Below are 14,324 nucleotides of genomic sequence, written 5' to 3' on the forward strand. Positions count from 1 at the left end.
CTGAGGATTGGCTGCTAGCTTGTGGGGATAGAGGAAAAGCCATAATATCTGCTGTGTCTAATACATTTTTAGAGATCTGTTGTTTTTGCAAATATACTACATTGTACCAGTAATGTGCTGGTATAATAATGTGGCATTACTATGAAGTAAATATAGAAAAATGAGTGGTCCACTAGTGAAATCATTGTGCCTTGTCTTCTGATCATGAACCTGAAGTTGATTAAAGGGATAGTTCAGCATTTGGGGCAATATACTCTTTGATGACAATACATGAGAAGAAACAGGCAAAAACATTAAACTTTTGGGAAAATGTGAGGTAGGATATAATCTGGGAAACACAGGACATGTTTAATAAAACTAATTCTAACATTGTGACATGTACAACAAAATAATTTTCGGAGCTCAGGAGCTCAGGGCCCTGGGCTGCTGCATGCACACATGCCGCCATCATGGGCAGGGGGGGGGGGGGGGTTACAGGGACATCCGCACTTCCGTCATTTTACAAGCTCCCTGATTAGGAGAGATGTGAAGTTTATCAGGGTTTGGGCTGTACTCAGAGGATTGTTAATGTTACGTTATTTTTGGCTGGAAGCATTTCTCAGCTGTGGGGCATCCCAGTGAATCCGTGGGCTAAGTTGAATACCATGTACTTGTGATGTTGTGGGCTAAAATCTGGCTCCCAGCCTGTCACCCCCCCCCCGTCATCTTCTACACCACAGCTTTGCATACAGTCTAATGATGCAGAAACAAATCCCAAAGCTTAATATCTGCAGAAAGCTGTGAAGATGAGATGTTCCTCCTACACAGACAGGCAGCAGCTCTAGAGGCCTGGACAACTCCAGTTAGCTACTGGAATGCTACAGGACGGAATATCTTGATGAACTCTCTCTGATAGCAAAGAAGTAACCAGCAGCCTCCATCTGAGCTGTTAGCTGGTAGATTTGTATCTGCAGAGAGGAGCTGAATACACTGTGTGGACTGACATCAGACCTGTAGTTACAAAGGTAATGTGACAAATCTGAATATCTGTAAGGCTGCCATGTTAGTGAGTCCTATTCCATTTGACAAGATGGAGCAATTTTATTAGCATAGTGAGTTGGTTAATGTCAAGATGGTTGGAATTAAATTTCTCAATTTCAGTAGGAGCAACATGCAACCATAAGCAGAGGACAGAAATAAGTCTTTTTCAAAATTCATTTCAAATATCTACTGTACTTCGGCTATTACAATAAGAAATACTGATACTTAATTTCAAATTATTCCAAAGTACTTTTTGCTTCTTTTTTTTCTGTATATTGCTTCTCCCCTCCGCCAGATAAATGTAGTTTTTTGCCTCCTGTCAGATTTTTTCTAAATAAGACAGAACAAAAATGACCCCTAGTTCTTACTGTAGTTTTAGTTTTTGTTGAGAGGAGCTACATTATTGTTAAAATGAGTTTCCGCAAGCAATACTGCAGATATTGATGGACTTGTTTCTAAAATACAGTGCTTAGATTGTGTTGAAAGATTTTGAGCAGAATCACAAATCGGGAAGCCACACACTTTTCTCATAAAACCTATTGTATGTATATTTATTAAAGTTTATTTTATTTTACAGCTTATACATGTTTTAGTATGAGTGATAGGGACTCAGAGCAAATAATGTTCGGTTGTATGTCTGCAGGGCTGCAGCTAACATTTATCAGTTATTTTCTCAATGAATTAGTCGTCTTGTAAATATCAGATGTGAATTGATATAGCTTATTTTACCATATCAACAATCCAAAACCCAAAGATATTTACTTCACTATCAAATATGATTAAAAATTATTCTCAAATCTGAGAAACTAGAACCAGTAAATATTTGACAGTTTTACTTGAAGAACATCTGTAAGTGGACCTTTGAAAGGGAAGCAGCTAAGTGCTGAGAGCACAAGGGAGCCAGCTGTCACCTCACCTGAACTTACTAATGGATGTTTTGGGGAAGCCTGGTGGCGCAGATGGCTGGAACACATGTCAAGCACTTACAGCTGTTTGAGCCTATCAGATGACCTGTAGCATCATCTCTTTTTGTAATTGTAAGAAAACAGAAGTAATGAGCTTTATCGCCTGCCCACTTGTTAACCCATACAGCTGTCCACACCAGTGAAGAGTTGTAAATCCTCAAACTCAGATCAGGATGGTACACAGAAATATATACAATTAGACAGATTGATTTCTCCATACACATACAAACAAAATCCCTTGAAGCTGAGAGTTTCCCTCTAGAGACAGCCTCCCTATTTTTCTAGGTTACAGTAAGAAACCAACAGACTATAGTTCTTTTTCTGGAGTACTGGGACAGCATGATGCTGCACAGACCTGATCTGGAGTATAGATAGAGTGTTATGTAATTAATCCTCCTCCTCCTATGCAGATACAGTAGACAAGCCTAGAAAAACTACTGTCAGCTGTAGCTGTAATCCTGAAATGGCTGATCCAGCTTATATATTGTGTCATTTTGATAATGCTGGCTCTTATATTCCCATGCAGACCAGCAGCGCTTGACTCAGCTAAAGCCTTTGCATAACTGACACTGTAACAAACATCTAGTGTAATGTAGGTTTCATACAGTAACACCAAATCCCTTCTACAGTCACGCAGCATGCAGAGAATCTGTCTCTGTCCATCTCACCCACACACACACACACACACACACATAACATACAACCTAAAGAAACCTCGGTTTACCTGTTAGCACATAATTCAGTGCTGGTAAAGACAAACAGACAGGCAGAGAAAAGTACTGTGTGAGGCTTCCCTTACCAACAGATCCCTTTCCTTCAGGAATCCTTCCTTTCTTCTTCCTTCAGCTGGCTTCTTCCAGCACTCCAGCTTTCATCTTTCCAGTAAGGAGATCAGGAGGAAGAGAGCAAACGACTTTCAATAATTAGCATTCCTCTTGTTCTTGTGTTTTCTCTCCGTCTCTCCTCTCTTCCAGGTTTCTCCCTATTCTCCGTGGGGAAGCAAGAGCATCAGTGATACACTGCCGCGTGCTCCGCTGCAGGAGGCTGTATGTCAATCACACAAGTAACCTAGGGAACCACTGGGCCCGCCCCCACACAGCCAACGCTGATTGGCGAGTTGATGAAGAACCAGAAGTCACAAGTCCTCGCAGATCCACAGATGGGTACCGAGAGCTGTGGTGGGATCATGTACAGAGCCAAACAAACAGTAGTGGATTGCAGTACTTGTGAACTCTCTCCTCTCTGACTTCAGAGCCTGCTGCTTTATTTTACAGTTGCTTAGCAACAGACTGGCATGTGTGAGTGTGACTGTGTTTTGCAGAGCAACAGAGATGTGGGAGAGAGAAAGGAGTTAAGTCCTCAACACTCCCTTTCTCTCTGTCAGAGGTCTGTTGAATATTTCAGCTCTCAGCAGCAGATTCAGTACTACGAAGGCTGCTGCTTTAGAGCAGCCTAAACTGTTACTGTATATACACTATGAGTGGTTTGTTAAAAGACAGGTTCACATCTTATCCAAGACTGTCTTAAAACAGTAGTCAGGTGACCCTGAGCCTTCCCTCAGTTATTCTGCTATAGGCCTAGGCTGCTGGGGGCTCTGAGTTCCTCTCCTCTCTCTCTATGTGTATGCCACCATTACACATCACTAACTGTGTGTCTCCTCTCTCCCTGTACCTTTTTGCAGGTAGCCCTGGCTCTGAAGTTCTACGTTTCTGATGAGCCGTCACTGTTGTTTGAGTATAAAATACATCTTTCATGTAGGCTTGAAATGTGCTGTAACACATCTGTTTGTTCCTTGGCTTCATGGAAATGTTTACAGCAGCAAAAAAGTAACGAAAAAACACTTCTCAGACCACTCGTGCAACAAAATCCATGAGCTCAGTTTGCTCAAAACCACAGTAAGCTCCTGTGCAGACACAGATTGGTTAGTGTGGCTAGAGCCCTGTCTTCTTGCACTTCCAGTCTGAGCAGACCTCCTCGTCCGATTCAGTAACTGCACTGAAAGTTTACAAACCAAGTGCAGCTCCTGAGTTCTGCAGAAAGTTGTGTGTCACATGTAAAAATAACACTGTACCCAAAGTATTTAATAAAACAGCGGGAGACAAAAGTCAGTTGTTGCTGCAGCACTGCATTTGCCGCAGTTCAAAGTATTATCTGTAAAACTGATTGTACATACAGATACCAGCAGGTGGCACTAATATCGTATTTAAAGCCCAGAAGCAATTTTTGAAGATTGTTTAAGAGCTCATGTCACAAAACTGCAAAAGCTTATGATGTAATTTTCTATTTCTATCCAAGCTGATTTATTGGACACTCGAAAACACCTTTAGGCTATGGATTTTGTTTGAGAATGCTAAATACATTTAATAAAATCGCATTGTCTATAAAATAGGCTGGAATTAAGGCCATTGTGTTCAGAAGAACTGACCATACCTGTATAACAGTCAGTGGCATGGTGACAGTTTCTAGCAAACATGGGGACTGGTAACTAAGTAGTTAAATGTTTTGTGCCAACAACAAGTCCTGCAACATTTTTCGTGATATAATGTAGTTTTGTATAAGTTTGTTACTCTTTGATAAAATCAGTTTGTGGGGTCGGGTTTCTCGTAGCTACTTATTCTTCAACCTAGTTTGACTGCTTTGAAAGCAGATGGAGAAGGAGTTGATCTGTGGAGACTGTAACATGGCGTTTCGCTCCACTGGGCTGCTCGAGAAACATAAAGCACAGTTCTGCATTGGGAGAGAGATCGGGAACCTTCTGCCGCGAAGACACAGCTCTGAAATAAGGAACAATGGTGGAGGTGTGGACCCTAAACAGACAAGAACCCCTGATCTTGTTCAGGTAAGAAAGCCAGGAGAGTAAATGGTTATGGTGAGTGATCAGAGAGGAAGAGTGAAATTACTGGCATCTGCAAAAAATAGAAAACATGGACTTTGCTATATACAAACAAGCAACTTTGAGGTCTTCTGATTTGTAGAGTAGATGCACATGAACTTGTATTTTTCAGCAGCTTTAAAATTACATACGAATGTGGGAATTTATCATAAATATGAGAACTTTTGTTGTGGGCCGTCCATTTTGATAGGTAAGAAAATGTTACTGATAAGAGACAGTTAAGAGAAAATGAAATAATTGTACACCAGAGTGCCAATACAGGAAAATAAAATGAATATATAAATACATTACAGTATGTTTACATTGCAAATAGTATTTTTAAATTAAATTTTCACATAGTTTTTCTTAATCTTCATGTTTTGGATGATCAACACAAATATCAATAAATTCCTGGATTTAAATAAAAAAACAAACAAACAAACATCCTAAATATAATGTACTTCAGTACAACTCCACCTCTGACTCTGGCCTCAAAAATTACCATACAGCTGAACCAACAAATGTATAACAAAACTAAGTATTACAAGCTTCAAACTATTAGATTTTCTGCAGAGCTGCTGTACTGGATTGTCTGCAATTGCAGTGATATATTTGAGACAAGAGGCCAAGACAGACAGGAGTGGGTTCTGCTTTAGGATGTCCCCTTTATCACACATAACTTTAAGTGTATTACTGTTTCTGTTTGCAGATGAGGGGTCAGCAAAGGAACTTCATCAGGTGGAGGAGTGCTGATGCTGAGCCAAAGCCAGGGAGAACAGAAGCCAAACAGGTGGACAGTCAGACAGACAGCGCTGCCCTGCAAAATCTCTCTGATGAGGTAAAACTAAGCCAGTGCACCAACCAGCCTCCTTTCATCTGACTCCACTACAGCTATGTCAATATATACAACATGACAAAATAAGCAGTTTCATCCATCTGCTGTCAAGTCACAGTCAAACATTATTATTTACAATCCTGCTCTAAAATCAACCTGATTCATAAGAACGCTACAGTGATACTGAGGTCAGTGCAATATCTAGATTAAAAATTCACATTTTAATATCATGATGTCAGTCAAAACACACTGGGAAATCAATTTCTGAAAGGGAAAAATAGGATATGCTAGTATGGGTGTATCTACCTATCTGTTATAAATACTGTGGAAAACAATTTTTGTCTGCTTTCCAGTTTCACAAGCTGAAGATGTCCATTGAAGAAAATCTTTCAAACTGTTCAAAGAAGACCACAGATACTGAGGTGGGCTGTGTCAGGGTTTTTCCCCATGCTATACCTCTTTTTTCTTTATCCACATATTCTGCTATTCAGTCTGTATAGACTACAGCATCAGCCAGTGGCGTCAGAAATGAGTCACAGGTCACTCTGGGTGAGGACACAAGAAAAAAAAAAGTCCATTTTAATGATACTGGATCTCAGGGTGACATAAATAAGTCCTTTTGGTCCAGGGTTAACATTTAATGCTTGAGACACAGTGTTGTGCATAAATCTATCCATTTATAAACATCATTTCTAGGCGAGTGAGCATCAGCTGGGTCACAGGGAGAGACTGAAGCAGATGAGGGAAATGGCAACGCTCCATGAGCGCCAGCTGGCCTTGATACATGCCGACAACCAGCAGCTGGAGCAGCAGAGAGACGGTGAGGAACAAATGCAGTCAGGTGTTTGAGACCAGTGGTGGAAAGTAACTTAAGTACATTTACTCAAGTACTATACTTAGGTACAATTTTGAGGTATCTGTACTTTACTTGACTATTTTCATTCTCTGTTACTTCATATTTCAACTTCACAACACTGAGAATTCATCAACTCAAAATTTCGCTTGACGTCAATGTCAGGGATTGTTCTTTGTGTGTGTGGGGGGGTGGGGGTTGTATTACTCATGTTGTGAGAGCATCATCTGTTTACCCAGTCACATTGTAGGGACTCACTTTGCTAATGGGGACAAAAAAAAACCTAGTCTCCATACTGTAAATCTTTCAGTTTTAGACTAAAAACTTGTTTATGTTTGGCTCAAAGTAGAGTAAAGTGTGAAGTAACAAGTATTGATTATTGTCATTATGGTTATTAAGGCTCCAAGAAATGAATGCAATTCATTGTAAGTGATGGAGACACGATTGTGTGTGTGTGTGTGTGTGTGTGTGTGTGTGTGTGTGTTAGAGCTGGCCCATCAGGTGAGTGTCCTGTCCGAGCAGAAGAGCACAGCTCATCTAGAGCATCTGCTGGTGGAGCTCAGAGAGCAGGAGGAGAGGAACGAAGAAACACTGCAACAACTTGCTGAACATCTCCGTGCGTTACAGTAAGTGTCTGTGTGTATAAGCCTCAGTCTATACTAGAGGTGCATATTTAGATTCTTTACTTAGGAAAAGAAGCAAAACCACAGTATCAAAAGTAAAAGTTGATCAAAATGGCCCCCTTCAGAGTGGGTTTTATCTATCCCACCTGATCAAAGCTGCAACATTTCTGTTTCACTAACAATGCTGCCAGAACACAAGTACAATAAGGAGTTTATTTAAGGTGTGTTTGTTAGGATGAACTGCATCTGCACTGATATAAATGTAGTATACAGAGAGAAATCACTGAATCTGCAGTGCTCTGCCACCAGGAGCAATATTCAGTGAAATCTGTTTTCCCCTGCCTGCTGGACAACTCATTGCAACATTTTTGGTAGAATAAGTTGAATTTCCTGCTGTAAGGTGGATTCTGGATGGAAGACTTTCCATATGTGCCAGAACAAGACCTAATTTAGCTGTTCTCCGTTTTTTTTCTGCCCTTTTTAGCATGCAACAGGTCTCCCTACCTGCTGATCAGCCAGATCTGCACAAGATGATGCATCGTGACTTTTTTGAGCTCATTTCCTCTGTAGATGCCCCCCTTTCTGCTCAGATAAAGTATGTATGTCCTTCAAGATTAAGTTATTTTAAATACACTGTTAGATAAATAACCCGCTTGTTGCCAGTAAGAACAATTTACAGATTCTGAATAGGAGTTCTGCTAGGCTGCCTGGTTATATGAGTGTAAATCAAGTTTTTGTTGCAGATCCCTGCGACAGGCATACATGCAGTCTGGTGGGTCAGATCCAGTTATTGTAGCACAGATGATTGACTTGCAGGCAGAAGACCAAACTCTGGAGAGGAACCAACCAGGAGCAGCTGCCAAGGCCAGGAAGAAGAGTAAGAATCAGAGTAATTTAGAACAGAAAATATGTCATGCTTGTTGTGTATAAGTCAGTCAACACAGCTGTGAAACTGATTTGCTCTATGGTGTTGATGGTTACGAGATACTGGTCCAGTGTGTCTGCACCCAAAATATGTATACTGAATGCAAAACAAGAGGAGTGTGTGTCTAGGGGCATAAAAAATAATATTGTACAGTTCTCTCATCACTCCATATTTAACATATGGAGTAGAAATTTGGGGAAATACATATAAATCTAGAACTACTCCAGTCTTTTTATTACAAAAAAGGTCATCAGATTATTAATTACACATTCTCCATATAATACCCCAACAATTCCTTTGTTTATTCAGTTGAAAACATTAAAATTTTATGACTTGGTAGACTTGTGTACTGCTAAACTTATTTATAAGGCAAAACAACAAACCCTCCCTCAGTCTTTGCAAGCTATGTTCAGCGTAAGGGAAAGTAATTATGACCTTAGAGGGACATATATGTTTAACAAACCATATTGTAGAACTAAATTAAGTAGTAACTGCCCATCTAATAAAGGTGTTCAGTTGTGGAATAGTTTTCCTGATGAAATAAAAATGGCTACTTCATTACCACAGTTTAAAATACTTTATAAAATAATGGTAATAAAAAGATATACTCAATAATGATAATAATAAGGAAAATAATAATAATAATCATAATGCATGTTCTTCTAGACGATTTCCTCTGTAATGTTGGAAAACAGCACCACCTTGTGGTACTTTGGCCACAAGACATGCAGGTGATGCAAACCTTGAATCATAAAATGACATAAATCAGTGCGCATGATTTAATGGCTCCAGGGTTTGTTTGTTTTCACCTTCCTCTTATTAAAATATTAGGAAATGTTTCTGGGCATAAATATTTCAATTGAGTTTCTATAAATCACCATTTTTTAATACACCGATCAGCCATAACATTATGACCACCTGCCTAATACCGTTTATATAGGGGTCAATGTGGCAGTTGTTTGGCACTCGTGTCTCTCTGCAGCTCACTGTGCATCTTCTGTGGATCCATTTGCTTCCACAGTTCTACTGTCAGGAAGAGCACAGAGGTGTCTGCAATTCAGTGGAAAACTTATGTAAAAGGAGTGAAAACTGTGGTCGTGAGGACAAGTTAGATTGTTTTAGACCAATTCAACAGCCTCCCCACTCTAGGTGTGATATCACCACTACAGCTCCTGACTCTTTCTCTTCAAAGAGACCAATGTACAGTATTTCTCATTTTCAACCATTTTAACAAAGATTCAAATCAATTTTAATATTTTTTAAAGTACAAATGGAAGTTAAAAGTTTAATCTACAGTAGGGCTGTTTCAAATTCAGTCAGTCTCAACTATGTCATGTTTGTGTTTTCCTTGTGGCAAAATTCTTAACCTGGAAAATATAAGTAGTTTATAGAAATAATCTCACCTTTTCTTGCCTCTTCAGGTATTTTTAAAAAATTTAAAGAGCATTTTTGAATTTCACTTTAATTAAAATATTTAAGTAACGGTGATGATTCTAAACCTTTTGTTGTCAAGGACCCCTACACAATGTGTTTCAAAACCTATTATAATGGGACAAAGCATGTATGAAAAACTACTAGGCAGCAGATAGGCAAATAATTGCATAACTGAGCAGCCAAACCTCTTAACTCAAGGTCCACTTGCTATTTTTTTACCACAGAGTTTAACTGCATCTAATTGTCTTGTTCAGCAGCACTGGTTCTTCTGATTGAAGCTAGTAAGTGGGCAGTGAGGAGACTAATAAAGGGAGATCAATCAAGACAAACAAACAAACAAAAATACAATAATGTATACTGTTATTGTAACCTCACCAGTGCAATAAACTGCATGATTCATGCTGTGTTTTGATGTTAGACTGTTCTCATGTAACACTAGAGGGAGCCCTATGCCTGCTGCGCAGATCGCACTGTCCAGGCCTCTCTGAATGACATCCTGCCAGAGTAGTCACTGCCGAATGCAATAAAGCACTTTGTTAATGACATTCCTGGGAGTGACTGGTACAGGGCCAGGGCAATCTTTACTAAGTATCTATAGAATTTTAAACCGTTTTGCAGCCATTTTGAGTCTCTAGACTAATGACTGCTTCATAATTATTTACCTACTGCATTTGTCTGTCATGACTGGAGAAAAATCTATCTCTCAGCTCCAGGCGAGGGCCTTCTCCTCTCCATTAGGAAGATGTGTGACAGACCCCCTGGACTCGCTGGGTCCAGCCCCCTATGACCCTGTGTCAGTTGAATTTTCTATAATGTCCACATTATATATTGACACCATATTAAACAGGTCATTTATATGTCTGAATTAGGGCTTAGACGCCTCACCAATCACAGCAAACCCTGTTTTCCATTTACTTTTTGTGGAACTGAGTCACATCCTGTGGTGTTTCAGGGCTGGTTTTGTTGTTTTCTTTGATCTGGTGATGGGAGTCGATATCTCTCAGAAGGCACTGCGTCTGGAGGCAGGTCTTTACTCAGAAGGTCACGAAGTGGGATCGCCGACTCCAGCGCCCCCTGTGGGGTGCCTGCTGGGAGTGTCTCTGCCATACTCCCAGAACCCTGGAAACCATGCCCTTCTGTCAGTCAAACAGCCTGTACCCAGGTAGGAGGCACCACCTAGAGAGGAGGAGCGGTGTTGATTATCAACCCAGTAAAGTGGCTGACTTAAAATATTTCAGGACCACAATAAATAGGTTTCAGAACAGAGTGGAGAGGGATATGACATAAACTTGTATTCTGGTCAAGGAAATACACTTCTCATTGGGGGAACGGTGTTAAAAAAAAAATCTTTGTCTTCTGGTTGATAGTTACTTAAAAGGCATGAGCTCGACCTCCTAAAAATAAACAGATAATTGTATTGCTGTCACAATAAACACTTTGCTCGTGGTATAAAATTAGTACACCATTATTTTAAACATTGAAGTAATATAAGTTCCTGAGAAAAAGGAAAAAAAAAAAAGGTCTAATAATCATAAAACAACAGAATGCACCTGCAGTTAGCCGTTGAACGTTCTAGTTACTAACATGCACAATGACCCTTCTCCCTGCAGGATCCATCCATCCCCCTCCCTCTGTCTGGTGGTTGAGGTGCAGGCAGCAAGAGATCTGGATGTTTCTAACCAGGAGGCCTCTAAACTGGAATCCTGTGGCTGGGCACAACTGGAACTATTTGATCAATACAACCAGGTCTACCTGCACATTTCTCAGATGATCTAACCGTCTACAATTTTTGCTCAGAGGAACAGTTTAACCATATGTCTGTCTGACCTATTACTGAATGTGGCTCTATATAAACAGCTCCGTAGCGGCTACTGGAGGGTGCCAGTGCGCAGTCTGCCCATTAGACCCTCCCTAAGCCTGGCCCAGCTCAACACTATACCCCAGGTATAAAGACCTGAACAGCTATGTTCAAATTCCTGTACACAGCAGGAGCTATGTAGTCTGTGCTGTTCATTATCAGTGAACATTATCAGATGCTATTTAGGTCTAAGTCTGAATGGAAGTTGTATGGCTTTTATGGTTTAGCCAGAATGTGTGTTTGTTAACTCTAGGTGGGCAACATGGAGCTGTGTGTACGTTTGGTCAATGGCCGTGATGGAGATGCACAGACTCTGGCGCAGCCTGACCTGACCAGCACCAAGCTCTATAAATACCCAGCTGTGGTAGGTTGGGTTCCAGAAAAAGTTGTTGAAAAATTAGTAAATGTAACTATTCTGTGCTGGAAGCCAAACTATCAAGATCAATTATAGTTAAATGTCAACACAATTGTTTAGCTGTCATCTTGAGGCAGAAAATGTCAACATCTATGATTAATACTTAGGTTATAAGAGTTAGTCAAACTATAGAAAGGAAGGATATGAAAAAATAATGATTCTGATACTTGGTGCATGCTGCAGACCTGTGTCATGACACTGAGGGACAATTACCTTTTGGCCCAGAGCCACATCATCATTGTCCTTGTGTCCAGAGGTGAAGCATCGTCCACGTGGTCTGAACTGGGAGCTGCTGGCTGTGGAGCAGGAGAACCAGAGACTGGAGGAGGAGATCCTCAGGATCCAACTGGCCAGGGACAGATGCTATGATGAAGGTTGGACAGTCTTTGCAATAAAGACACAGCTCTTATTAGACAGTCTGTAACAAGTGTGTGAGTTCAAGGGTAGGTGTTTCTTAATGATGTAAGATAACAACACTAAGCTCTTTCACAGGGATGTTGAAGAAGCACGTGAGTAGGGTGGAGTAAGTGTAAGTGGCATTTAATAACAAAAACATTAACATAACAGAGGCAAAGACCCACCCCCAGGGACTTAAACATCTCAAACTGAACAAGCAAGGCATTACAGGCATACCAAATAATTGAGCAATATAAAATATTGCAGTTATTACAACTCTCCCAATATCCCTTTAGATGCACAGAAACATCCCTAAGTACAGCAAACAGAATGTTAATTAGGGTAAAACAGTTGTACTTGTGTTCTGACTAGTTTCTAATACCCTGCCTCTCACTGCTAAGAGGACCTAATAATACAGACCTGTCTCCACTATCCCTCACTGAGCAGCTGATTATCACAGACAGAACAATGATACACATCACACACCCCACAGAGTAAACCCACAGGAAGGAACACAAACCAGCTAAGTTGTCAGTGTCATCTTCCTAACCTGATGAATCAGACTGAATCAGTGTCGCCTCACAGCAAGAAGGTTCTGGGTTTGAGCCTGGGCCGACCTGGGGCCTTTAGTATATACAGTACCAAAGCCTGCCTAAGCATTGCTAAACACTAAAATATATATGGGTCAGTAGTAATCACATACATTTGCTGATAGGATGTGTTGTGTTTGTTTTCCAGCAGCAGTGAGGACTGAACTCGAGCTGAGCTGGAAGAAGGAGCAGATTACTTCTCTAGAGGCAGAGATGGATCGAAGCAAAGAACCTCTGAGGCCCCGCAGAGAGCATCCTCTCTCACTCCAAAACAAAACACACATTCCTGCAGCTCCGGGGAATCTGGAATCAGGAGGCCAGTGGTCAAGCGCTTTCGCACACATAAGAAGATGCCTCAGCTTTTTGAAAGATCTGCAGGTCATTTCTGGGACCCTAAGTTTGACTCTTCAATCCTGGAGGAGGCCTGTAGAGAACGATGTTTCCCCCAAACCCAGCGGCGCTTCCGCTATGTGCTGTTCTACCTGGTTGCTGCTGGCCTCCTCTGGGGATTTTACTTTGCTGCCAACCCTTCCCGCTGTGATAGGATTGCTTTTCTCCTTCCCACTGCATCCTTCCTCCTTTTCTGCCTCCTCCTCTTCCTCTTAACTTTTACTAAGCTCTACTCATGCTGCTACAACCAAGCATCGCTATTGCTCATTGTTGTAACCTTCATCCTCACCCTAGCCCCTCAGATCCTGACATCAGGCTTCAAGGACTCAGAGACTCCCACACCTACACTTGATGTTGAGGAGTTCAGTGGCATGGGGCCTACATATAACCTGTCCTATGACAAGCTTGTGGGAGGTGGCACCTGGTCCCCCTGTCTTTCTCCTGTAGGCACCTTCTCTCTTTGTATTGAGGTTCTTCTGCTGCTGTACAGTGTCCTCCATATTCGCCTCTATGCTTCTGTCCTGCTTGGGTTCCTCTACTCTGTCTTTTTTGAGAGTTTGGGCTGGCTGCACCTGACACAGGCAGGAGAGAACTGGAGCATAGTGTCTCAACCAGACTGGGATATGCTAAGTTGGCTGGGCCCAGCCAAAGCTTTGCTTCACCTCTGTGCCCACGCCATTGGCATTCACTTGTTCATCATGTCTGAGGTACGGTCACGCAGCACCTTCCTTAAGGTGGGACAAGCTATCATGCATGGCAAAGATCTGGAGGTGGAGAAAGCCCTGAAAGAGCGCATGATACACTCTGTCATGCCCAGAATCGTGGCTGATGAACTGATGAAGCAGGGTGATGAGGAGATTGGTGACAGCTCTGGTAAACGATACTCTACAAGTGGTGCAGTAGCTGCCATCTCCAGCCCTAAAAGCAATAAACGCAAGAAAACCTCAATTCCTCGAGGCCAGATCATCTTCAGACCCTTTAATATGAAGCGGATGGAGCCCGTCAGCATCCTCTTTGCAGACATTGTAGGCTTCACTAAAATGTCCGCCAACAAATCCGCTCATGCCCTCGTGGGGCTTCTGAATGACTTGTTTGGGCGTTTTGATAGACTTTGTGAGCTCACTGGCTGCGAAAAAATTAGCACTCTA

General features: G+C 41.4%; 2 protein-coding genes across 2 annotated transcripts in view; one reads left to right on the forward strand and one right to left on the reverse strand.

Annotated features, from left to right (window-relative positions):
* Positions 1-3,125, reverse strand: part of lrrc7 (leucine rich repeat containing 7) — a 104,798-nt gene extending 101,673 nt beyond the window's left edge. The window contains exon 1 of the mRNA XM_020602828.1: positions 2,785-3,125. The gene's annotated coding sequence lies outside the window, so the exon portion shown is untranslated. The remainder of the gene's footprint in view (positions 1-2,784) is intronic.
* Positions 3,126-10,138: 7,013 nt separating this feature from the next.
* ccdc17 (coiled-coil domain containing 17) lies at positions 10,139-10,701 on the forward strand. Its single transcript, XM_020602852.1, has 2 exons — positions 10,139-10,320; positions 10,480-10,701. Exons 1-2 carry the CDS (start codon positions 10,208-10,210, stop codon positions 10,691-10,693), a joined length of 327 nt encoding a protein of 108 aa, XP_020458508.1. The 5' UTR covers positions 10,139-10,207; the 3' UTR covers positions 10,694-10,701.
* The last annotated feature ends 3,623 nt before the right edge of the window (positions 10,702-14,324 follow it).

This window comes from Monopterus albus, unplaced genomic scaffold (assembly GCF_001952655.1).
Source record: "Monopterus albus unplaced genomic scaffold, M_albus_1.0 scaffold58.1, whole genome shotgun sequence".
NCBI lineage: Eukaryota > Metazoa > Chordata > Actinopteri > Synbranchiformes > Synbranchidae > Monopterus > Monopterus albus.

Coding starts and splice junctions, on each gene's coding strand:
- ccdc17 (XM_020602852.1), top strand. CDS start 10,208: ATGACTGGAGAAAAATCTATCTCTCAGCTCCAGGCGAGGGCCTTCTCC. Junction 10,321..10,479: donor CCAGCCCCCTATGACCCTGT/GTCAGTTGAATT, acceptor GTGGTGTTTCAG/GGCTGGTTTTGTTGTTTTCT.